Here is a 25,818-nt window from a genome sequence, read left to right on the forward strand (position 1 = left end):
GGCGGCGGCCGAGCCGGGGCGGCGCCGGGCGGGGCGGGGACACGCGGTAACGGTGCCGTCCCGCAGGCTGCTGGCGGAGGGGACCCACTCCGACGTGACCTTCCAAGTGGGCGACGAGGAGGTGCGGGTGCACCGGGCGGTGCTGCTGGCGCGGGCGCCGCTGCTCTGCGAACGTCTGGTGGGGAGGCGGCTGCAGCTGCACGGCCTGGAAGCCGCGGAGTTACGGCAATTGCTGCGGTGAGTGCGCGACCGCGGCAGGATCGATGGGCTGGCCTCGGCATCACCGCTCCTGTGTCCTGCCTCTTCCTTTTCTCCCAGTCCCAGCACCTGTTTTAAAGGTTTTCCTATTCAAGGCAGTACTCTCGCAGCCTTCCTGCAGAGTTTGCAGAGGACTTTCTGTAACTTCTTCCTTTTCCTCTGCCTTTGCCGTTCTGCTGATAGCACATGCCTGTACTCTGCACCTTAGCGTGCTTTTTTGTTGTACGTAAAGGACTTGTAATAGAAAAAGAGAAAAAAACCAGCAAAAATCCTTTGAGATTGTCTGTGCCTACTAAAACCCTTTCCAGGAAGAGTCCCAGATGAATACTGCAAATAAAACCAACTCTCAGCTCATATTTGAAAAAGTTACGGATATAGGAATCAAGGAGAACTTCAGCAAGTTGGATGAAAAGGCATTAAGTTCAAAACTCGTCTCTCAAGTCCTAGTGAACCATTGGCCAAACACAGCCTAGCTTTGGTGCAAGCTGGGATCCCAGAGGGAGGTGTGTGGGCTGGCTGCTCCCCAGGGACTAGTGCAAGGGCCAGCATGTTTTTGCACTGCCAGCTATTTTCCCGGTGCCACATATGCAACATCTCTCATGTCTTGCTCCAAACCTTAGTTGAGTTTCATGAGGGGTGTTGGCTGGTGCTGCTACCAGACCTTGCAATCCTCCTTCTTGTAAGTTCCTCTAATCCTTTTTTCAAAGAACTGCTTTTCTGTAACAAAGCTCTGGTATTGCCACCTACTTTCCCTAAAAAAGAGTTGGTGTTAGAGGCGATCGGCATTTACAGGAATGCACCAGGAGCAAAGTGGTAGAAAGAAATATTCTGGGATCTCACATGAATTCAGGATGTGCCCAGAAAATGTAGGTACTTGCAGACTCCTGAGATTGTTGCCAACAGCAACGGGATAGTGTTGCAGTTTTAAAGTTTAGTCCTTGAAACACAACCTAATTATGAAAGAAAACTTTCTGAGCCCAGAGTAATATCTGAAACATAGAATCCTTGTAGTGGAGCACATTGACTACCAGGCATTTGTTGGATTACTGCCACAGTGTGGCAGGAGAATTAGCAAAACAAGTGGTAAGAAACAAAACAGCATGGATTTTGTCTTGTATTTTTCCTGATTTCATTGTTACTGTGATGCCATTAATTTCTTTCACATTAATTTAAGTGGTGTTACAGAAGAATTTCATGGAGAAGTATGATAATGCAATTTTTAAAAAAATTAAATTAATTTTGTAACATTTATTCTGAATAATTATTTATATACTGTTATATCAGGGGTTTGTATTCCTAATGCTAAGCACTTAATATGTCACTGACACTTGCTTTCAGTTGTTCTGGGTTTGCTATAAGGCGAGGAAGTTCTGCATGTTCTCCAAAAAGCATGGTATTGGAAAACACCTTTAAACTTAGCTCAACTCGTTGTAAACCTTGTGTCTTTCCACAGTGAGTTTAGAATCTTGAAATTAACCACTCCATATGTTCTAAGCTGTGTATGAAGTGTGCTTTGCAAGATAATTGCTTTTTCTTAACTTAGTTTTCGGTGCTGTTTGATACTTCACCATTTGAGTCCTCTAACCTAGCACATTCTGTGGAGATTGATGCTTACAGAGTGCACTGAAGTTTGAACTCATTTGGACCAAAGAAAGGATTGGTTGAAAAGAGCCTAATCCATTGTTCAGGTGATCAAGTAGTATCAGTGGCTGTTGAATCTCAGTGGTTTCTTGCTGTTTAGATACAAATTAATTAGATCTTCGTAAGTGCAAAACAGTGCCTTTAATGAGAGCTTTAGTTGTAGTGGAAGCCAGCCTAGTTCTTGGAGCATGTAAACTGCCATGATGAGTTGTAACAGAGACCTGTAGCTGCAGCTGAGCTCCTAAGAGGAAGTTACTGTCTTCTACAAAAGTTCTGGTTTCTTGTGTATATGGAGAAGTAAATATTAGTAATCGTTTTGCAGAGTTCATCAAAGCTATAACAAAATCTCATTCCTTTTCCTGTTTGAATTCAGCTTTGCTTTTATTTTCCCAAGTAAAACTTATCTTTCCATGGGGATTTGGGGACTTCATTTTCTCACGAGCTATATCTGGCCTGCCTCCCAGTGAGGCATGCTTCCTGTGGGCCTCTGTCTCTCTTCATCAGGAGAGTTGAAGTGGGCCATGTGTCACTTGTGTGCTGAAGGCCGTGCAGCTCCTCTTCCCTCTTCTTTTGAGCAGGAGACAAGACATAGTAAACTTCATTCTGATCTTTCTGCATAGCCTCAGCATGAAGTAGGTGAGCACCTAAGCAGTGCTTTGTTTCCCTCTGTACACTTGCATTATCTGAGGACACCAGGAAGAAACTTCTGGTTCCCAGAGGTGCAGCATCCATACTGTAAACACTACGCATGCTACATCTGTCCCAGGTGAAATTAATGCAATATTGACTCTGCCCTCCAATAGCCTTCTGTCATTCTTCAGGACACAACTAGAAAAATGTCAACAGTTGCAAGCACATTGATGGCTGGAGATGCCTGCCTAGGCAGGGTTCTGCAGTGTGCCTCAAGAAGAGAAACTCAGCATCCCTGAAGGATGGCTGTCTGTCACAGATCATTAGATCGTTACTGTCTTGCCTGCTGAGAGGCAAACTGCTTTTTATTTTCTCTTGCAGTTGGACAAAATACTGCTTTAGCAATAAAAATCTAGATATTGTCTCTTAATATTTCTATTAGAGGGTCTGATACAAGGAAGGACAGAGAAGGACCTAATGACAGTGAGATCCATTTAAAAAGCAATAAATACAATCAAATACAAAGGAATACGATTGTCATTGTGACAGTTACTGCCACAGGGGTTAGTTTGCAATACCAGCAGTTGATTTAAAGACCAGCCAAGCCTTCAACCATGTTATGCTTGCAGAATTCTGTATCAGGCAGGACAAGGATGCTACATCTTGTTTAAGTGCAGGCAGAAACCTTTTAGAAGGTAACCTCTAGACAGCATGATGGCAATAACTTCTTTCCATAGAGTCTATGGAGTCTACGCCTTTCCTTTGTATAAAAAATCTCCAGCTACAGTAACTGCTATGAATACAACAGATACCCTGTACCATTGTTCCTGTTTCATCTGCCACCTAGCCACACCTCTTGCAAACTCACTGTTGCTCATGTCAATCAGATTCTTTTCTGTGTACAGGGAAAAAACCCCAAGCGATAAGGTGGGGTACCTGTTAAAATTATACAGCATCATACTGACACTACAGAAGTGGTGGATTTGCACTATTTCCAGCATGCTATTCTCTTGCATGTGAGGTTTCATAAAGAAGTTATGCCAAATAGAACGTTTGTGAATATATCTTCTTTAAATACAGTTCCCAGTTAGAGTTCCACTGGATAACACTGGATTATAAAGTAGTGAAAAAGGGAAATACTTCTCCAAATAAATTTTCTATGAGTTTCTTTTTCCCAATTGCTGGATTGCCATAGTCCCCGTTGGATAATGGGTGTTTTGGAGGAAACATACCTGAGTTATGTATATGTGTAATGAATTTACACCTCAGCAATCATACCATTAATATCTATGCTTGTGTATTGCCCCCAGGGGGTTATGGTTGCAGACCACTTTATTTCAGAAGAATAGCCTGCCTCACATGTTCTTGGAGTTTTGTGGTTTATACACACTGTTCTGATATGGTCCTTCCCTTTTATCCTTTTATCACTTGTGCCTATTGGTGTGGTGTACCTTACCATGCAAGGAGTATCTTCTCTAAGTGACTGATTCATGGAACTTGAAAACAAATCAGCTACAAAAAGGGCTTTTTGTGGCACTTCCAGGTGAATTTTTTTGGTACAACTGTTCTTTTCCCTGCATTAAGGCATAAAGGAATCAGCACTACAGATGTTTTTACTTATCTTTCCCTTATGCAGTTACTATGCTAGGTTGGAAAGCACTTTAAATCTGAAAAGCAATAGTTGGGCAGTTCATAGGTTAGGAGTTCTGAAAGCACATAAATACACAACAACCTTAAAATCACATGCGAGAAGGGTCCACTGATCTTACTCTTTCCATATGAAATCTTATTGTTCCTGTTGCATCCTTTCCTATGTGTGCTTTCAAAATTTAACAAAATATTAACATTCTTATTCCCTACCTTCTTGTTTCTTCTTCTTTTCTCCTGGTGAGGACCTGTATCACATAGACAAAAAAAATGCCACTTATCTCGATCCTTTAAATACAGGACTCAAGAAGGAAGATGATTTCTTTGTATGTTTTTTCTGCCCCATCAGAGAACAGTGTTCAAATAACACACTCAAATTACTGTTCTCTGAGTATTAACAAAAAAGCTTCTTTGCCGTGGAGTGAGTGACTAAAGCAGATCTCTGGATATTTCTGCTACATCCAAAGGAACTGTAGCTCTTCTGTTAAACTTTGCTAACTTCATCTAGATGGTATGAAACCAAGGATAAGACATGTTGTCTGTGCTGGAGTGCAGTATGTTTCTATAAATGTGAGATCTCTGCAGTCACAGACTGCAGGCTTTGTTAGCCTTCCAGATCCTGAGCCAAAAATAAGCTGGTGAAACAGATGGGAAAGTGGGAAGCTGGAATTACTAGATAGGCAAAGTGAAAGTTCTTGGGTAATCTTAACTGCAAATTTTTGTGCTTTAAGTGCTTCCTTTGAAATTAAAATTTATTTCTCCAATTCATTTCTATCTCTATACATTTTTTATTATTTTTTACTATAATCTTGATGTTAGATGGTTTTGGTATTTTGTGGTGCTTGTTTATGCTTTTCAAGCATTTGCAGAAATAAGTTTTCCAGAGATACATTTTATAAAGGTTGGGTTTTTTAAGCACAAGAGAGTCCAACTCTTTGTTTTCTGGTCATGAATTTTGTTAGATTAAAAAATGTAATTTTTTATTTGTTGTCTTCAATTGAAAAATCATGAGAGTAAAAATTAGTGTCATATTCTAGGATTCTGTATTCATCTGATATAAATCTTAAAGAAATTGAGGAGCTGTTTATGATGATAATACAAGAAAGCAACACTACTACTCTTCACAACACTCAAAAAAATGTAAATTGTCTTGGACAAAGCAAAAGAACACCAGTTGATCAGAATATACCAAGTGGAGCTGTGCAGAAAGGAATTGTTTGTTTGGCTGGTATTGAGGAAGAAATTCCAGAAGCCGTCATTGATGCAGAAAGTGACAAAGCTGCTGCAGGTAGGTTTGGAATTGCACTTTTTTCTCTTTTTATCTTTTAAATAATTGTTCAAATACTTCTACAGTTGTAAAAATGCAGGCAAAATTAAAACTATTGTTATAGCACAGCTGGATATTCTTTTCTATGGCCCACCTCATGATCTCACACTTTGAAGAACTGAATTGATGCAGAAGAGGTACAGTTCCCAGCCTATGTGTAGTGTAATAAATCTGGAATTGCCCGGCATCAGGCATGGTCATCACCATGTCCTGTCTTTTCCCTGGAATACAGCGAGCTCCACTCTTCACTATGTGGGACTTCCACACAGCAGAGTATCTCCCTTGTTGTCCTTTCCTAGCAAATTGCACTGGTTCCACTGCTATTTTAGGAGAGTTCTGGAACCTTTCAGGATCTTCCACACTACAGCTCTGAATGAAATCATACAAGGAAGTGTTTAACTGCATCTTCCCCAGAGGTGCTGGCTGCTCCAGCTGTGTCAGTGCCAGGGCTCAAGCAGCACACCTGTTCAGGTGGGACCTGTGGCACTGCATCTCCCCAGACTTCCTCAGGGGCTGCTCTTCTTCAGTGCAGAGGTGCCAGACCTCTGCAGAAAAGAATGAACTGGGTGCATGATCTTATGAAAGAGTAACTGTAGCTCTTCTGTAGATACCAAAGAGGGAGCATCGGTCAAGTTTCTGATAAGTCAAAATAAGAAGTAAAAGGCGATGTTTGGAGAACTTTTCAGGGAAAAGCTTGAATATGCAATAAGAAAATATTTAATTATGTCAGATTATTTTCAAATATTTTGTCTGTGCACTGTCAATAGTCTCTTGTACACCTGACCAAGTGAAAACAGCTTTTTCTCCCTATATGCAGGTAATTCCAAAGTAGAAACTGCATCTGTGTTAGGAGAAGACTTATTGATGCTCTACAAGAAGTGCTGTTGCCCAGACATTAATATTTGTGTAGAAGGCAAAAATTTTCAAGCTCACAGGTACATAAGTATTTACAGCAAAAAGTTTTTCAATCAATAACCATCTGGTATAAAATGCTGCTGTTACTGTTATCTATAAGAAGCTTTTGCTGGTGCTGTTCTGTAGCTGTGAACTGTTACAGGTTTTAGGTCTTATGTGTGGAGTGGCTGTACTTTGATATTAATGAATACAATTTATCATCAACTGCCACTATTTTGAAAACAACTGTGCCTTTAGCGGTTTTAAGATTGCCACTGTAGTCTCATATATTGAGTAAATACTTATGGAAATACTCGTAGATTTTTTTCCTAACTATATATATATATATGAATAACAAAATAATTTTTAAAAACTGTGATCTGTAAAGAAAATAAAAATCTACTAATAAACTATTCAGTTACTAACGCTGAATAAAATTTCCATACAGACAGAAAATTTCTGGAGCAGTAATTTTTGTTTTGGCTCTTCAGAATCTGTGCATACAAAATCTGGTTTTACTTTCATTACTTCAGTTATGTAGATGTAAGGATTGTCAGGAGCCTTTCCTAGATCGAAAGTCCAAGACCGTTTAAGAACCTTGGCTTATTGTACTCCTGTGGCTTGGGAAAGCAAATTAAAGTGTCAGTACCATTCCTTGTACCTTTGATGTAAGTCTGTTTACATTTGAGATAGCAAACTAGACAGCCTGTATTTTGTACCCTTTGAGTATATAAAGTAACTGAGAGGGACTATAAAAACCCTCCATTACTTTTACTACTTTCTCAACACAAAACTGGAGGGACAGTTTGTTACTGACATTACAGTATCTTTAGAGAAGGTATATCACAATTGTGTGGGTATTTGGATATATGCTACGTTTTCAGAATGAAGTGTAGGAAAGAATGTTTGTTTCTTGTGGTCTACATTATATGTTCTCAGATACGTAAGTTTGAAAAACAAATGCTTTAATGCAGAAAAAATAGTGCAACAAAGAGCTTCTATCAGCAGAGCTTTAATTTAGGCCACTTACTGCCTGGAGCTATGTATCTAGTTTAACTAGCATCAAAAGATACAGCAGTAAATCATAGAGCAAACAAGGATGTTCTGAAACAGGCACAGGACTTGAGCTCGTTTTAGCACTGGGTCATGTGAACAGTAGGAGCTAATAAGAGCAATGGAACTTTGAATTTCATTGTGGTGAAAGCACCACAATGATTTACTTACTGTAAGGGGGTTTTTTAAGTTCTCAAACAGGAGACAGGCTAGGCCCCCAGAGTCCCCCACCACTTGTGTCTGTATTTCTTACCTTCTCATGAAGTCCTGTGAACTTCCAATAGACTTCAGTGTTGCTGGTTTATGTCTTCCTAGTGTTGCATTCTTCCAGAGCTCTGCATGAAGCAAGTCAGATTTGGTTGGTAATAAAACTGGCACCAACCATCACTGTAGGAAAGCACAGAGAAATTTATTTCAAAATAATTTAGTATCTCCATATACTTTATAAATATATGCTGATAAAATTTAAATTTAGGTACTGCATATTTGTCCATATTCTGCTGAGTACCTGTCTTACGTAAAATGAGTCTTTGAAATACCCATTCTAACTATGCCCTTGAAGATGATTGATCACTGTTCATTACTAAAATTTATTTCTAACAGAATAAAAAACTGGAGATAAGTGTATTCCATATCTCTATGATACTGTGTTATTGTACCTTATTAAAAAAGATGGTGTGTGTACCCAGAATTACAGGCACTTCAGGTTAGGATGTAATACCCATTTACATGTGGATGTATTTCACGAAGATATGAAGTGTTCAGTAAAAGCTTTGTTGTTATTATTTTTGCTGGATGACTCACAGGAGGAATGTGCGAGAAGTTTCTAATTTGAAGTATTGAGACTTCTGAAGCAGGAGGAGGGAGGAGAGATGAGAGAATACAGAATATAAAATGACTGTAAAAGAGACCATAAATAGTATTCTTCATGCTTCTTCCTACGCAAAATGAGAGTGCTCAGAAACAATTTAAGAGACAAATACATGTAACAGAAAGGATTCTCAAGCCTAGTATAACGTTTTGCTTTTTCTGCCACAGGAAATACAAGACATAAGCTAATTTTAGAAATAATAGGAGGCTTAAAAAGTGTAATGAAAAAATTCTATGTATGAGAATATTATCTGTGGCTGTAGTAAGCCAGATAAGATACATAAAGGCTAACACTGTAACTGGTGTGGATCTGGGAAACTGAAATCACAAAGCAGTTTTCATCCACTATCTTGTCCTCCTCTCTGCCTCTACACTTCCACCTTAAGAGTCCTGTTGCAAAGGTCTTCTTACCTGATATTTTGAAGAGTGATACTGATAGAGATGCTGAGCTACACAGACTGCAACTCTGGGGTTTCTTTATTCTCTTTTATGGATGTAGTATTAAACTGAATTAGCCCCGTTATGGCCAGTTACATGCCTTTTAAATATAGAAGGGCAGTAAGTGTAAACAGAAGGAGCTGACAGCCCTTGTTTTAAAAACACATCTTACTGTCCCAGCATGTGCTAATAGCAAGTTTTGTTTGACTTTTGGTGGGTAGAAAATTCTAAATACATGACATTACATACTTACCATTTTGATAAATACACATTTTGCAATATAAGAAGATTTTAAGATGTTCAGGATATAATTATTTATAATGGGGCTGTATAAACTATTTATTTACTTTATTTAATAACTGTTATTTACTCTAATTTGGTAAATAAAGCAGGAGAAATAAATGTGAAATTTTATATAAAAGGAAGATGCTTGTGGTAATAGATTTCCTCTGTGTGAATCTCAAAGTCATACTAAAAACAAGCTTTAACTGAAAAATTTACAGAAAACTGGTTTTTTTTCTGTAGCATATTTTGAAATTCCAAACATACTGGGAGAAAAGGCATGCAGTACACAGCTGACACCTTAATGCATAAAGGGCAAAGATTTAAGTCAATGTTATCAAAGACTCTCATCATGAATATTTGTATGTAGTGGAATAATGTTTACTTTTTCTCTCTCAGGGCCATTTTATGTGCCAGATCTAGTTACTTTGCTGCTATGCTGAGTGGAAGTTGGGCTGAGAGCTCTCAAGAGCACATCACTCTTCAAGGGTAAGTGTTGTCTCTGCAAGTCGTGTGGGAGCAAAGGTAGGCAATTTACAATCGCTGCAAATATGTAACAACTGTGCTGTGAACAGAGCGCTGAAGATTAATATGCCTTGACACTTTTCTCCAGCCTGACACATTTCCTGAGTACTGTTTTGACTTCAGGATGAAACTCCGTGTGTAGTGTATTTGTTAATATTGTCAGATGATTCAGAAAAGTCTTTTTCATCAGCAGAAGGGCACTAATCCTTTTGTGTAGCGTATGTTTTAATATTCACAATCTTCTTGAAAATTCTTTTCTTTCACTTCTTGTTGTACATGTCATGAAATGTGAGTGTCTGAACAATGTGTTTTCCTACTTATTTGTACAATAAGTATATTTACAATGTAAAGATAAATAACAGTTCCTAAATAGTGTTTAATTATGATATTTCAGCAGCATACACTAAAGCAATTTTATATAGTGGGCTTGTTCACCATGGCTTTCTGCATGAGAATAATGGAGCTGTCACTGTAGGATGAATACTTAAGACTTCACAGATAAGCTGGGGACTGTTCTTTTCAGTAGTTGGGTTAGAGTTCTTTTCAGTATCAGAAAACTCTATTGAAATACATTCAATTTCCTTTAAAAGCAGAGAGGAGTACTGATCCATGTACATGTTAGCTTTTTTTTCAGGCATGATGTTGGTTGACTCAGTTTTCTTCAGAAAGAACTGTGTACCTTACAGTGCTGCAATATGTAACTGCTTTGTGTTAATATAAAATCTCTTGGCCAAGTGATACTTTCTTAAATGTTCATTTTAGTTTCCTGGCAGTGTAATAATGCTGCTGCAACATCATAAAGGTTATGTGTTGATTTGGTTATAATTCCAAATCCTTATAAAGCAATATATTTGTAATTTAATTTATTCCTTCGTTTTTATGGTGTTTTAGAGGCTGATAGTCACCAATTACTCTGGTGTTTACACTTATCTCTCTGTAATTGATTTCTCTGTGGTTAAGAAATTTTATCCTTATTTTTCAGTAGAGGCATTCTCTGGAGAAGTACTGAATCCTTATATGAGACTGTTCTCATGCCAATGTCTCATAATTTCTGTTATTATGAGTCATATGCATAATTTTACCTTTTCCAGTTCACTTTTCTGCTTAGTGCTGGTTTCTGTGCTGTTTTCTACAACACTTATAAATGAAGTACATATGGCTTACTCTGAAATAATGAAAATTCTGCTTAAGGTAACAGCTGTCAAGGCTGTGGGGAAATTCCTCCTCGCTGCCTTTACGGCTGTTGTGTGTGCTGCTATACAGGGAGACAGCTGTGCTGATTTTGCTTCTTTGCATTTGCAGCACTGGGTTCTTTTCCTTTTGCTTTTAGTCACCCATGTCAATAGCTTCAACATGTCTGACGTTTTAAAGGGCCTTAGCTCTGCATGAATATTCCATTTACACCAATGCACACAGCACTTGTGGGTCCTGAAGACTCCACACAAAAATGTACGTGCTCAAGTACAAGAAAGTGTTGTTCAGATCGTGTCCATCATTGAGGCATTCTGTGCCTTTCTGCATTAAGATGCTGGGACTGTGAAAGGATGCAAACACTGCTATGTAGGTCTGCCAGCTTTCTTAATCTGAATAAACACTAAATATTCTGAGGAACATTTCTACTTAGTATTGTAATAAAACTACTAAATATATATTTTAGTGTTGCATGAACAAAAATATATCATAAAATAGAGTAATTACAATAAAACAATTTTAAAATATATAGTTACTTAATAGTTGACTTACTGCTAGTAAAGAGCTTGGCAATTATGAAAAAATCCTTCTCTATTATCAGTGTAAATACTATAGTTATTAGTATTACTCTGCTTATTGCTTATTTTTAAAGATCTGAAGTGTTAGAAAGTTTCAGCAAATCTGTTGAGCAGCTAAATTCACCCCAAGTGTAGTCCATTTAGATACTTCTGTATTGCAAAATCTTATTGCTTTAATTTTATCAGATCATTTGCCTTCCATTCACAGAGCAGCTGGATGATGTATCAGCTTTTTTGCCAACTTCCTTTGCCTAAGAAATGTGATGCATTTTATTATGGGCATGTCTTTATTTGTATTTTTTCATTCTTTTTTGCAGCATAAGCCATGCAGAAATGAATGTTGTCTTGCATTCTATATATGGAGCTATTTTGGACTTCCCAGACAAAGTTGATGTTGGGTATATGTCAAATTTTATTATTCTTTTTTAATTTTAGTTTGTGCTTGTTTGATCGTTCTGTATTTTCTCAGTTAAAAATCAAAAGGAAGACTCAAAAAAAAAAGCTATTGAAGAAATCTTATTTATTTGACAGCTACTGGAAAAGGTGTGCCAGCTGGTTTTGGAATACTCTATGAGGAGAGTGAAAAAGAGGAAGATGTTTTATACCAAAATAATTCCCAATTGGCCTGCACCTTCCTTTTAGTTTTCAGACAATATGTATACAATGTGCGATAGTATATAATAGTTAATATTTTTAATTTATTTTTGAAAAATCACTCAAGGTGATGAAAAGGTGAATTAGTCTTAGATGCATGAAAGATAATATATAGGAACTAATGTAAATGTTGGCATTTTCTTCTGGGATCATTTTTAATCACAGTTTTATACATAATCCTGTATTAGTGAAGTAAAATCTGAAATTTGTGAATTATTCTCTGTAACCATTTATATAGTAGGTGATGAACTCTTGCCACTAAACATTAAAATGCTACCATTTCCTAAAAATATGGAATTGTTTATAATGTGTTCCAATACCAATGTTCAGCTAATTAATTGATATAGAAAGTAAAATTATGGTATTGATTATTATATAAAATAATTAATAGTTTGCTCACTCTGCTTTTTAAGAATGTCATCAATAACATTTTATGTAATCTTTGGGAAAAACCCTACAAAATTCCAGAACTCTGCTGGCACAAATATTTTTTTCATTTGCTATCCTTAAAATAGAGAAACTGAGAGTCTTCTGAGCAGGTCTCAGCTAGTGACTGAGGCTTGTTTTTATACAGGCTGAACTCCATGGCTGGGAGGTTATTATTAGGTCAATGTATGGTTCTGCTTTGAAGATTATTCTTTGGCAAGTGTCACACTTGGTTATCAGTCTCTTTCTGCAGTAAGTTCTGACTGAGCCAAGACTGAGCCAAGAGGTAAAGGTAGCACGTAAATTGTCCTGTAAGGAAAATGCATATATCACAAGGATTTTTGATTCCTGTCACTACTGCTCTCTCTTCAGTCACATGTTGGGCATTGCAGACATGTATGGGCTGGATGGATTAAAAGAAGTAGCTATCTATATTTTGAAAAGAGATTACTGCAATTTTTTCCAAAAGGTATGTCACTTCTCATGCTACTTGGTGAGCTCCAGAGCCTGAGAATTTCAAATCTATTACTTAACACTGAATCATAGTGACAAGATATGTAAAAACTACATGATCAAGGTGCTGAGTGAAGTCAACAGACCCTGTTCTCATGTGTGAATCTGGGATAGGTGGTGGGAGTAAGGCCTGTGATATCATCACCTATTTACAGACACTTGGAAACCCCAGCTGATTAAAAGCAGTATTCCACATGATTAATTCAATGTACTAAATTACACTCAGGGTAGTTTAATATGTGCTATTGTAAATGTAACTGTTCTTGGTGGGCATGTGGAAATGCTGTATATTTGCATATCTTGTTTCATGGGCATGTATTTAGAAAAAAAAGTCTGTTCAATTAAAATTGGTTTTAAAACAAACACCTGCTTAGAATTGAGCATTTCCACACATTAGGCTCATGAGGCTGAATTCTGCTTTACTGACATGTGGAAATAGATGACTGCATAAAGGCAAACAAACTTAAATACCATGGCGGCTGACATTCCTTCTGAATCTTTGAACTGAAGATTTTGTATTTCTGTGTGGTTTCTGTAAATCTAATGTACAATAACTGTGATAATTTTCTAACAACTCTAGCCTGTTCCTGGCAAACAGCAACCTGTACTAGAATGCATGGCTATTGCTCATTCATTGGGAGTGGAAAACCTATATGCTGCTTGCATGAAGTAAGTAAAATAAAATAAAATTGGTTTTATCTGCTTTCTGTTGAAATGATTTTATTTTGTAAGATAGGGTTTATTTTGGCATATGAAATGTCTACATTTTAAATGTTTTTTCTTCACAATACTTTAGAGGTATCACTTAGGCTAACAAGTGAAGATAGAACATTTTTCATCTTCCTTACCTAAGAATGGCTCTCTTTTCAACAGATGGGTAGGAAAACATTTTGCAAGATGTTTTTCAGAGAAAAGCTTTGCCAATTTACCTACTGATCTTCAGAACAATTGTCTTGTTATGTTGATTAACTCTTTGGTAAGTAGTGTGCTTTGTAGAAAAATAGAGCAATGTGAATTTTTTCCTTATTTAGCTGTACAATGTAATTTAAGCGCTAATAAATACAGTTTCTTAAATCTGTAGTACATTTATACTATGTAAGAGTTCCAATTAAAATAACAATTTTAAAAACTATTTTGATGTGAAATGTCATTGTTATGCTTCATGACACACAGTCTAGTGACATCCAAGTCCACCATAATAATAGAAAATTTGTTTATGAAACACAACTGTGACATCATAATGCAACATCATGGAAGTGTTCAAGGCCAGATTGGATGGGGCTCTGAGAAGCCTGGTCTAGTGGAAAGTGTCCCTGTGTACAGCAGGAGGCTGGGATTAGAGGACTGTAAGGTCCCTTCCAACCCAGGCCATCCTGTCATTCTCTGATTATGTATTTGCATAGTGAGAAACAGGAAATCACTCTATCAATTTCTGTGTTATGTGGTGGCATACATCATTTGTGATTGCCTTCTCATCTTTGCCTGTATTCTAATTTGGAAAAAATTGATTTCATTTTTTTTCAGACCTCAGGTGGTCACTGGCTATCAGGGATCATAAGTTATTTGTTTACAGGCAGGCTGACTTTACAGAAATAAAGTAGCAGTACAGTATCCATATCTTTTACTTCTCAGTAACAGTACAGATAACAGTACTACACTAGTCCCCCCAAAGCTCAGCTTTCATTTTTTGTAGCACTTACTTACATTGTTCCAATTTAGATCCTGCCTAAATGTAAGTATTTTCTAATTGTATTTCTGTATAGAACTATGCTTAGAGCTGACTTAAGGTAACTGACTTGAACTAGATCTGTTAATGGAAATTTGGTCAAGTACTCAGCCTGTAAATACACTGAGTTGTAACAGATATATGAACAGTATGTAGAAATGAAGGTAAATCTGTAGAGCTGTTGCCAAACATGACTGTCTGTGTATGTAACTGTAATGTGGATTGTCACAAACAAAATGTAATCTAACTAGCTCAGGTAACATTCACAGCATGATTTTGGTTCTTGCGCACAACCCAACAACTAAATATGTGACATGTATCTCATGCTGAAGTCCTTGTCCCTGTGTCTGTGCTGCTGTGTTACCCACACTAAATAGCTCTGGTGCGGCCAAGCAGTGTCAAACATAGCCCTGGTTCAAGAGTTGTGCTCTTGAATGGTTCTGCCAAGAACTACCCCTTGCTGAAAGGACTGTGAAGCCTTCTTGGGACTGACAGGATTTGTGTGATGAACTACTTTAAGTGCTGAGCCCAGCAGGTCAGCTAGGAGTAGCCGCTGAAAGCCTGAAAAATGACAGAGCTATGTGCTTTTAGGTTGGATATTAGGTAAAGGTTCTTCCCCCAGAGGATATTTGGGCACTGGGACAGGCTCCCCGGGGCAGTGGACACAGCACCAGCCTGGCAGAGCTGCAGAAGTGTTTGGACAATGCTCTCAGGCACAGGGTGTGACTCTGGGGGATAGTGCTGTGCTGGGCCAGGAGTTGGACTTATGACCTGTGAGGGTATCCTTCCAGCTCAGCTCTGATTCTGTGATCAAGAGAGGCTTGAGAATATCCACAGTTATAAAACCTGAACAGTTTTACCACAATGCGTAAATCTAACAGAATAAAGACGGCAGCCATAATACCTCAAGAGTATGTCCAGTATCTCAAGATGCTGGGTGTTCTGCCACTATATTATATCAGCATACTGAGCTGTTCCTAGGATATACACATAGCAATCATACATAGTGGAAAATTTGAGAAGTTTTAAGTAACATTTTCGGATATAGGTCAGTTCATTCTGATCTACAGCTGTTCATAGTTAAACCACCACCCACCTCCAGCTCCAAACTACCTCAGGTGCGTACTGTGGCTATCAGCACATGTAGACACAGTTCTAGGCTCTTCTCTAGGCCCTTGTGCAACATTATTGGGACAGTTGAAAGGTAAATGTTCAGACCTCGCTTCCCCTCTGCTTATTCTAGTCAATAAAGATGCCGTGGTTACAGTTTGTTGAAATACACAAACTTGCCGACATTTGCAGAACAGCCATGGCACTGTGGTACTTGGTACTGCCCCCTTTGTGTACCCAGCTTTGCTGGAAGGTTTTTGCAGTTTGGACTAAAGTGGATTTTAGTACCCATATTAATGATTTAAAATTTGTGTTGGTGTGTCTTTGCAAGAGTCACTGGTATTTTATGGCCTGAAGTCTTGAAAGCATCTAGAGTTACAAAATTAAATGATAAAGCATAAGCCTCTTCTGCCCAGAGAACAGTTCTGGTGAGCTTTCCTTTCAGCATTTAAGACACCCATTCCAAAAACTGGTGAAATTCCCAGGAGAGTTTTTCACAATCTGCAAAAATGCTTTAAGCCTGCTTGAGGAATTAAGAAGAAAAGATCTGACATTAATTTTGCAGGGACTACTGTACAATTTACAGTCCTTTTTCTCTGCTGCTAGAGTTCTCTTCTGTAAAACTTTAAATATTTACACAGTTAAACAGTATAACTCTGCTGATCCTTTAATTTACTGATGCTGGAAATGTAAAACCTAGTTAATGTGACAGCCCTTTAGAGGAAAACAAAACAGGTGTAAAGAAAAGGAGATTGTTGATGGGAAAATCCCGGTGAGACCACAATGATGAACATAGAAACATTAAAATGGGAGTATCATTTAAAGCACTGTCCAGGTGCTTTATGTGTGCCTATCCCTGATGTCTCAACTTCATGCATGAAAATTACTGGGTTTTTAGATAAGTAAAGTGGACTCCACTTTAAAATGGTTAGGAAAAAAGTACAGTAAGAGAAGTAAAATTCAGTTAGAACCACTTCTACAAAGTGCTGATTTAATTAAAAGTCAATGAAGGCATTTTATATTTCACTGGAAGTGTCTAATGGGAGTAAATGCTTATTGCCTTGTGAGCAGGGGTTGAATTTGAGACAATTCAAAAAGCTTGTAATTTAGTCCAGTGGGAGCCAAATCAAACCATGAGCATATATGTAATTCTTAATTTACGTGATCTGCAGAGAAGCAAACTGAGTTTCCCCAGAGATGAGAAAAATAATTTTTAAAGTATATTTTAACAATGAATGGTCAGATTTTATCTTTTAACTATAATTTGCACAAAGAAGGTACTCCCTGCTAACTTGCATAGGACAAATGTGATTGTGATCTGAATTTGCAGTTAGGGTTTTTGTGTCAAATATTTATCTGAATCGTTGCTTTTTCAAGTGTTACTGCATAATTTATCAGTGTCCTGCTAGGTCACATTGAATGGAGCTTTCAAGCCATTCTAATGTGGATAACCATAAATTCCAAGTTCTTTTCAAGTAACCGTGTTAGCCAGTAGAAGTTGCCCTCAGGTACTGTGCTGATGCAATGCATGATAGAACCAAAGACACAGACCAGGATAATAAATATCAGCAACTCTGTTTGCATGTTTGAAAGGTAACCAGAAATGTAACAATTACTTTTCTTTGAGAAACTTTAGACAACAAAGAGGGTAAGTTCAGTTAAAACTCCATCTAGGAAGACAAATATTTGTTGTCTGATTCCTTTAAATAAAGCAAAAGGATTCATAATTATGAAAAAGTTTTTTCTGTATCCAGAATGCTAGGCCATCCACACTCACCTAAAACCTCAACTTAGCAGTTTTATTCAAGAATTTATTACATCTTTCAGTGACCTATGATCTTTTTCTCTATTCAGCTTCTCCAGCAAACATTTGCCTTTTTTTCTTCAGGACTGCAGTATGTATTGACGCAGTTGAAAAAACATAGTAAAAGCTATTGAAAACTTTAAAACTTTACTACCTAACTTCAGGCAAAACTGAACCAGTAGAGATTTCTATATCTGCTTTAGTTTCAAAGGCACATATAATAATTAAGAATTATAAACCCCAAAAATTATTTAAATAAGGGAAATAATGACATGATTGGATCCCTGTGTAAAAGCTCAGTAACTGAACAGATGCTATTTTACAATCAGCAATTCTTTAGGTAATTGCTTGGCAACAGCTAATTTCTGTTTCTGTTTCAAGAACCACAAGAACGCTGCTCTCCGTCTGATGGAGAGTGACCGGCTGATCAATAGCCTGCCCCGAGTGAAATGGACAGAGACAGCTGTGGCCTTGGCAGCACGGCTACACGAGGAATGTGTGACCTTTATTGTTGCAAACTTCCTGCACGTAGTACAAAGTGAAGGCTTCTCTGTTTTGTTGCAGGTAAAAGTGCCCTCAAGTTCATATATGCTTCCAAATAAATTTAATTATGTCACATTTTGGAAAGATCAGGCTGCTAAATTACCAAAATAGTCTCAGGTTTTGCTTTGAATTACAATTCTACGGAAAAAAAAAAACCACCAAAAATAAGAGTTTTGGGGCGGGTTTTTTCAGGTTTGTTTTAAACATGTAAATGTTTTGATAACAGTGCTAATACTGCATTCAGGTTATGTGTTTCATAGCAAAGCAAAAGTTCCAATTGGTTTAGTGGGACAGTGTCTGTGTTGTTTCAAAAAAGCTTTCAGACCCTTCGAAAAACAGCCCAGATTTACAAGATTATGAGTATGAGCAGTCTACTCAAACTTCTACTGATTTCTGTCGTGAGTTGCACGAATGTGGCAATGCTGCAGGTTCTGGTGAGAATTTACCTAGTCACCCAGCCTGTTCACTTCTCCTGTGAAATATGTTTTTTAATATGATATCATATACAGAGGAGTGAAAAAAATAAAGAGAGAAATGTTAAAACAATTTGCCTTTGGATCCAGAGTTGCATGGGGCTGTAAATTCACCACAGTGTGCTTGTTCTTAAGATTTCAGTTAACGAGCGAGGCCTCAGGATAATTTGCCTGAGGCCTGGAGAGGGGTGGGGTTGTGGAATGGATACAAAAGAAGATGCTCAGCTTTGGAATACCTCCTGCACAGCTTGATAGCAGATCCTCTCTGCTCGGTAATGCTTTTGCATACAAAGTACACGCTTTTGTTTTAAACGACTGCCTTTTGTTGTTTCCTCAGGCACAGGCAATGAGCAGCAAACCTGACCTCCTAGAACTAATTTTCAATGCAATTGAAAAAAGCATTAATAATGAAAATAGCTGCTTTCTTCTTGTAGCAGTGGATATGCTGCTGGACTCCGCAAATGTGGAGGAGATGGTAGGTTCTTCAAATGTGCAGTGCTTGTACAAAAACTATTCTGGTACAGTTTCATGCCATGGTTAAAATCAGATGATATGGTGTGAGCTCAGATGGCTCAGTCATGCAACTGGGGTCAGACAGAAAAGCATCTGCATAAATCCAAGGTCCTTTTGGAAGTACAGAAAACGTAGGCATTTGTTTACTTTAAAGAGAAACTCCATCCTGGCAATAAAAAAATTCTGTGTATTACTGAAAATGTAAGTCCTATGGGCAACACTGCCCTATTGATCTTTACTATCAATTTGTGATAAGAGAAAAACTTAGCAAAATGTTGCATTACCTAAAACTTACAGGGGAAGAGAGTTTAATTCTCTTCCTTCGTAAATATTTTCCCCGCTTTTTGTGAAGCTTTTTTTTTAAACTGTCCTCTAAAGCAAGGACTGACACTTAATCCAGTGTGTGTTTTTTGGATTGGGTGGAGGTGTCAGGCTCCATGTGTGTAACATACCGTGTGTATTCATACAATCTAAATAATGACATTTAAGCTGTGGTTGGCTAATTTTGGGAACAATTCATAAACAGTATGACAAAGAATAAAAAATAAATGAAACATTAATTACTGCAATCTGGTGCTATTACAGATTTACTTGGTGAAAGCAATGAAAATTTAATCAAATACATTATTTTTCCCTGGAGTATTTGACCTTGTTGTGACACAGCTGACAGTGAAGAGCTATTATGGGGTTCATTTAAAAAAAAAGGAAAAGGAAAAAAGGAGCAATGAGAGCAATGTAGTGTTTACTAGTGCTGTAGTTTGTAGGTTTTAAACTATAGAAAAAATCACTGTGGTGGGCAATAATCCTTCAAAAACAGCATCTCCATCTACCAGACCATTATAAAATATAAGTGATGACATCATTGATCTAGCTTAGGGAGTAAGTAGATTCTGAAAGGAATAATGACTGGTTGCTATGACAATATGCCCCTCGCCAGCTGCTGATTTGTTACTTGAACACAGGGTTTTACGTGCAAGATCCAGGCGCTGCGTGATAAGCTCTGGGTCTTCCTGGTTCAGTCTTTTTATGCTGTTCGTCACACAGAAGGCTGGAAGCTGATGAGGCCAGACCATCAACAGAAAATACAAGCAGGTATGTCTGGCATCAAACGGCATTAGAATTTTTTAGCAATCTGTTCAGTGGATACAATGCAGATGGAATTGTGGAGCCTGATACAAATTGAAGCAAAATTTGTGCTGCTTTGTGTTTTGAAGTGGTGTTTTAGAATAGAAGCATGATGGCATGCTTAGGTAGTTTCAAACATGGGAATCAGTAAGTAATTTTCTGTGAAAAGTCTTCCCTGCTTTTAAGAGTATATATGATAGAACCCCTCCACCATCATGTAGATGCATTCTATTCTTATTTACAGCTATTCTAAATTACTGAAAACACTGCAGTAGGATTAAAAACCTGATCTGCCTCATTTTTAAGGAGATAAGAGCTGTGGATGAATTAAATTTGCCCAAAGCAGATTATCCATTCCCTGCACTCCGTTTCTGTCCTTTATCGTTTTCTCCATGATGTATAAATATTGCTCGTCTCTTGCATAATGCTCGTCCTGCACTGGGAGCAAATGCAGAGAGCTGGGCTGCTCGGCTGGCTGGCATTGTGATCTTGTGTGTGCTGCTGCAGAGAGCCCCCAAGGAGCTGCATGGTGTGCTCTCAACATTTGAACAGACAGCACTTCCAGCAAAAAGGAGTTTTTGTTCTGAATGCTCCTTTGTTTTGAAGTACACGAGTATTCTGAGGATGTGGAACTGATGATGGAGTTCAGGTTCTGGTTTAATATTAGCTTTGACAGTACGGTGTTGTAAAAGAAAATAATGTTAAATACTGCTCTGAATTCAAATCACTTTTGATTCAAAGGAGATGTGAACATTCTTATATCCTTAAAGAAATTAGTAGCAATTTCATAATTATATACCTAGAGGTAGATGCAAATTTTATTCTACAATTACATGCTGAAAGATGCAGTGACAGTCTTTCTAAGCATGATTTAAGAATGTAGTCAAGTAATATCTCATACTACTCTGTAGAACAGGGATAGGATTTCTTCTTGATTATAAAATCCTTCAGAAGCGGAGGAGTTGCCTTTAGAAAAAAGGGTGGGTCGTTCTCATTTGGGGTGGTTTACTTTTAAGATGCTCATGTCCCTATTGTGAACGATGTTTTGGCTACTTTACATTAGTGCTTTCAATAGAAAGAAATATTTAAAATCAAGGTGTGTCTTAATTTTCTAAACTCCTATTGCCAAAAATTATTTTGTTTTCTTTTAGGTTAAATTCTGACTAAAGTTGCATATATTTTATATATGAAAAGGCTGAAATGTTTGCATGAATTATCTGGTTTTAATTACAGGCAATGCAATCCTACAATATTGCTAGACAAATTTTAATCTTCAGGTGAAATGCATGTAGGATAACTTAGATCAACTTTCATCTTAAAGATTTCTGGTGGTGGCTTTGCTCCTAGAAATTTAGCCTATATAGATTTAGAAGGCTATAAGAGAGGAGGAAAAATGCCAAAATAAGAGAGAGATGATATTGTGGTTTTTTCATTTACAGCCTGTCTTGTGTTTTCTTAGGCACAAGTTTATAAGGATTTTGTCTTAATATATTGGTATGTATTAATATGCAGAGTCATTGCTAGAAAAAGGATTAGATCCCTGGGGTGCGATTTTCAGCCTACCTTTTGTGTGATTTTTAGAGACTTATATAAAAATTATTTTTAGTATCTTTAGCAAGAATTCAGCAGAATTTTTGTATTATACCTACAAAAAATGTTTCCATATATAGTACCTCAGAACATGAGGCACTGAATGCCTACATTTTTTAATATATTTTTTTGCAAAACCTTTTTTCCGGTTGAAATATGAATACAGACATAAATGAAACCTATCGATTCTGGGTCTGTACAGTGTCTATAAATATCCCTTTTGTGTTCTACAAGTGCAATTGATTCAAAAGCTTTGTTGAAAACTGCTTTCCTCCCATTGCACATCAGATGGAAAAAAAAGGCATTCACTGCCTGAAAACTCCACATGACAATCACAGGGATAATTCTCATGACATTACTCTGCATGCTATCTAAAGAGGCACTATGACCTTACTGTGTACATTTAGGTATTTTGGCTTTGCCAATTTTGAAAACTAATATAATTTACTTTAATGTAATTAATCTTTTCTTTATATAGTATAAATAAATACTTTATAATTAACAACACACTTAACAGCTGTTAGTACTCTAAATTTGAAGGTATCTTTTTGTAAATTTTGTACACTTTTAAAGGTCTCAGTGCACTGCTAGCTATAAATGAATTGAGCTTGAATAAACAAAAGTCTTACTATGGACATGGGGAAACAGAAGAGTTAAATAACTTGCTTATGGCCATGTGATGTCATTGTAGATCCCACATTTTTGTTCCAAACATAAAGCCATGCATTTCCACTTAACATTTGCCATGTCACCAAAATTAGCCTTTCTAGAGTAAATCAGGACCCAAAGAAGTGCTTTCTGATTTCACATGATGCTAACTGAGTAGGCTGGCTTGATTTCTGTCCCCCTTCTTTCCTGCCAAACAGTGAAGAAACTGCTTGTTCCTTTTACAGCTGCATTTGACAAGGGTGATGACCGAAGACTTGGCAAAAAACCTGTATTCACCAGTTCTCAGGTAAACATTTATATCCAAATGTTTAAAACATTCAGATAATTGCCAACAAAACTATTTTCATTATTTGTTTAAATTGATACTTATTTTCCATATTGTTTAATGGAACTTGTTCTTGAAAAATCTGTATTTTCTTGTAAACTTGTTTCTGCAGAATCAGTAATGACTACTGGAAACATCTTAGGACTTAGACTGTGTTCTGCAACATTTTCAAACAGATAAGCTCAAATAAAAGGCAGGAATTTGTGTTCAGAACCTCACATTCCTCTCTTGCTACATAATGAAACTCATCTGTTTCCCAGAGCAAATGGTTTGCTACTGAGCTAATGAATCTCTGCTATTATTACAAGCCACTACAACACTGAGTCTGTTACACTCCCTGCTCTGAAAAATATTTATTAATGCCCTCAACAACTCTTCTATTGAAACACTCAAAACTACATTACTGATTTGTAAAAAAACAGTATGGGTTTCACATGATTTGACAGTCTTGCATACATTGCAATGACACTGGTATCACAAAGATTCCCTTTCATGCACTTAATTCTCCATGTTTGAGTTCCTCTTTACCTGAGAGAATCAATATTGACATTTCTGTGTGGATACTCTGTTTGGTAATGGTTAAAATCATCCTGTAAAATCATACATTACAAGTATGTTTTGTTTGGGTTTTTTTCTGATGCCATTTTTTTTCCTAGCTAAATAAAAGTACATCTGTTGGTATAAGGAATACTTCCTGGGCAGAACACCGCAAGAAAGATTGCTGGGGAAATTCTTCCACTAATCAGGATAAAATGAAATCTGATGGATTAGGAGCATCTGGACATGCATCCACCAATAGAAACACTGTTAATAAGACTTCAAAGCATGAGGATGTAAAGGGGAAAGATGGCAAAAAATTAGTTTCCAAGATTACTAAGGATTCCAAACCTGGGGAAAAAGCTGCTTTGCCAAAGGCTAGAGCTGTTATAAAGACAAAAATAGAAAATAATGGAAATGTGAAGGCTGAAAGCATGCTTACCAAGCAAGATATAGAAAAGACAACATCTGCAAGTGGACAAAAAAGTTCAGGAAGCAGCAAAGGACTAAGGAACCATGAAGGAAAAGTTGCAGGTGCCAGACCTAAAGTGCTGACAGTAACCTCAAGCATGCAGAACAAAACAAAGCCATTGAAAAAAACCACAGGGAAGGAATCTCCCTCCTTGGTGACTGTGGCAGCAACTTCCAGCAAGTCAGCAAATTCAAACATGGATATCCAGACTGTGGGTGAACAGACAGAGGAACCCAGAGAGGATAAATCAACAGAGGAAGGGAAAAAACAGACTGGTAATTTTTTATAATTCTTTCTTTAAAGTCCTCTTCTGATTGGTCTCAGGCTGGTCATACACTGAAAACCGGCCAGGGAAGCTTTAAGACAATCTACTATAAATTGATAAGAGTTACATTCTTACCCTGTAAATGAGTATAAACTGACTTTTTGGTCAATTAATAGCCATCTAAAACAGTAAACATTTTACAATTTTAGCATGTATGGTCTTCTCAATAACTGATCTTCATATATTAAAATTTTTTTGGTACTTATGTGCAGTGCATTTCCCTCTGTAATTAACTTTGAATTTACTCTACAGTAGTGAAAACAAAGGTATCTGTGAAGGTATCAAATGGAGTCACCACCAAAAAAAAAAAGACTGAACTTGAGGCTAATGCCACAGCAAGCAGGTATGCTACAAAGCATTATGCTGCTTCACAGATGTGTGTGTGACTGTATGAGTTTGGGAAGAAAGGTTTCAGGTCAATTATTAAGCATTACCATTAGATGTTCTTTTTACTCTGACAATGGTTATCTGTAGGATGTTATTTGAAAAACAATTTGAGTTAGCTATTGGCAACATTGCTGTAAAGATAAAAAACCGGTTTGGCTTTTGTGTTGGACTGTTGCATGTTAATAATTTTTAAATTGTTATAGGTCATTCAGAATTCTGCATACTGGAACAGTTAATGACTACACAAGGTGTTGTAAACTTACCATTTCTGGAATAGTTTAGGTTGAACTGGACAGGAGAAAACTGAAGTGACATTGTGAAATGGCTCATTATATATATATGTTTGTATATAAATTAAAAATATAGATATATATTTAATTTTTATTTTCAAAAAGTTTACTTTTTACGTTGCATTTTCAATGTTTATATATGTGTGCACATTGAAACACGAATATTTCTTGTTTAAATATAATTAAATGTTGCTAGATCTAAGCCTGGAAATAATGGATGTAATGGTTTCTTTGCAGTCTGACAAAAAAACCAACAGGAAAAGGGTGTAATGATCAAAATGTACAGACTGTTCAGAAGAAAAAAGGGAATGTGAATATGAGTTCTGCAGCACAGCAAAAGACTCAAAACACGCCTACCAATTCTCCCAAGAACCAAGGTAAAGTTTCACACAGCGGTTCAATGATCTGCCACTATTATGCAAAGCTTTGTGGTTTGTTTGGTTTTTTGCACAAGTATTTGGAAAAATCTTCTGGAGAATTCTGGGTTTTTTCCATATTTCACTTTTGGTGACAATCCTAAACTGTAAAATGCAAATTAATGTGTCAACTTCAAAATACTTAAAAGACGCTCTTCATTGCCAGTCCGTGTTTTCTTCTGCTTGTTTAATCTGCATTGCAGAGTCTTCCATTTGCTGATCCCCTGCACTTCTGCATTTGGAACCATGACTGAGCTCAACAGAAATTCTGTAGGTTGAGCATCTGTAATAAGCCTCAAAGATCTGGACTGCAGACTGCTTTATGCCTCCCTAATTAGGTGTTTTCCTATCTCCCCCTCTCAGTAGTGCTATTTGTTTGGAGCTGATACTGGCCCCAAACAAATACTCAATTTCAACAGCTACTGATGGCAGGGGCAGGAAATGCCACTGTAGAACACAGAGAGGAAACACTGGTTTAGAAGGATATAAGATGTTAAGGATGGAGCTTCAATATTCAAGTTTTATTATCCTAAATGCATTGTGATATAGAAGACACAGGTTCTGTCAATTTGTGGTCATTAAAGAT

The 25,818-nt window shown here is 37.3% G+C and overlaps 1 protein-coding gene across 1 annotated transcript in view; it reads left to right on the top strand.

Annotated features, from left to right (window-relative positions):
- LOC115906632 (AP2-interacting clathrin-endocytosis protein-like) overlaps positions 1-25,818 on the top strand; it is a 35,707-nt gene that overhangs the window by 232 nt on the left and 9,657 nt on the right. Inside the window, 15 exon segments of the mRNA XM_030953977.1 lie at positions 67-237; positions 5,214-5,464; positions 6,321-6,438; positions 9,440-9,529; positions 11,652-11,732; positions 12,787-12,883; positions 13,508-13,596; positions 13,801-13,903; positions 17,949-18,131; positions 18,921-19,058; positions 20,059-20,188; positions 22,705-22,766; positions 23,462-24,089; positions 24,392-24,482; positions 25,054-25,193. Of these exon segments, the coding sequence (XP_030809837.1) occupies positions 67-237; positions 5,214-5,464; positions 6,321-6,438; positions 9,440-9,529; positions 11,652-11,732; positions 12,787-12,883; positions 13,508-13,596; positions 13,801-13,903; positions 17,949-18,131; positions 18,921-19,058; positions 20,059-20,188; positions 22,705-22,766; positions 23,462-24,089; positions 24,392-24,482; positions 25,054-25,193 (2,372 nt within the window).

This window comes from Camarhynchus parvulus, chromosome 8 (assembly GCF_901933205.1).
Source record: "Camarhynchus parvulus chromosome 8, STF_HiC, whole genome shotgun sequence".
NCBI lineage: Eukaryota > Metazoa > Chordata > Aves > Passeriformes > Thraupidae > Camarhynchus > Camarhynchus parvulus.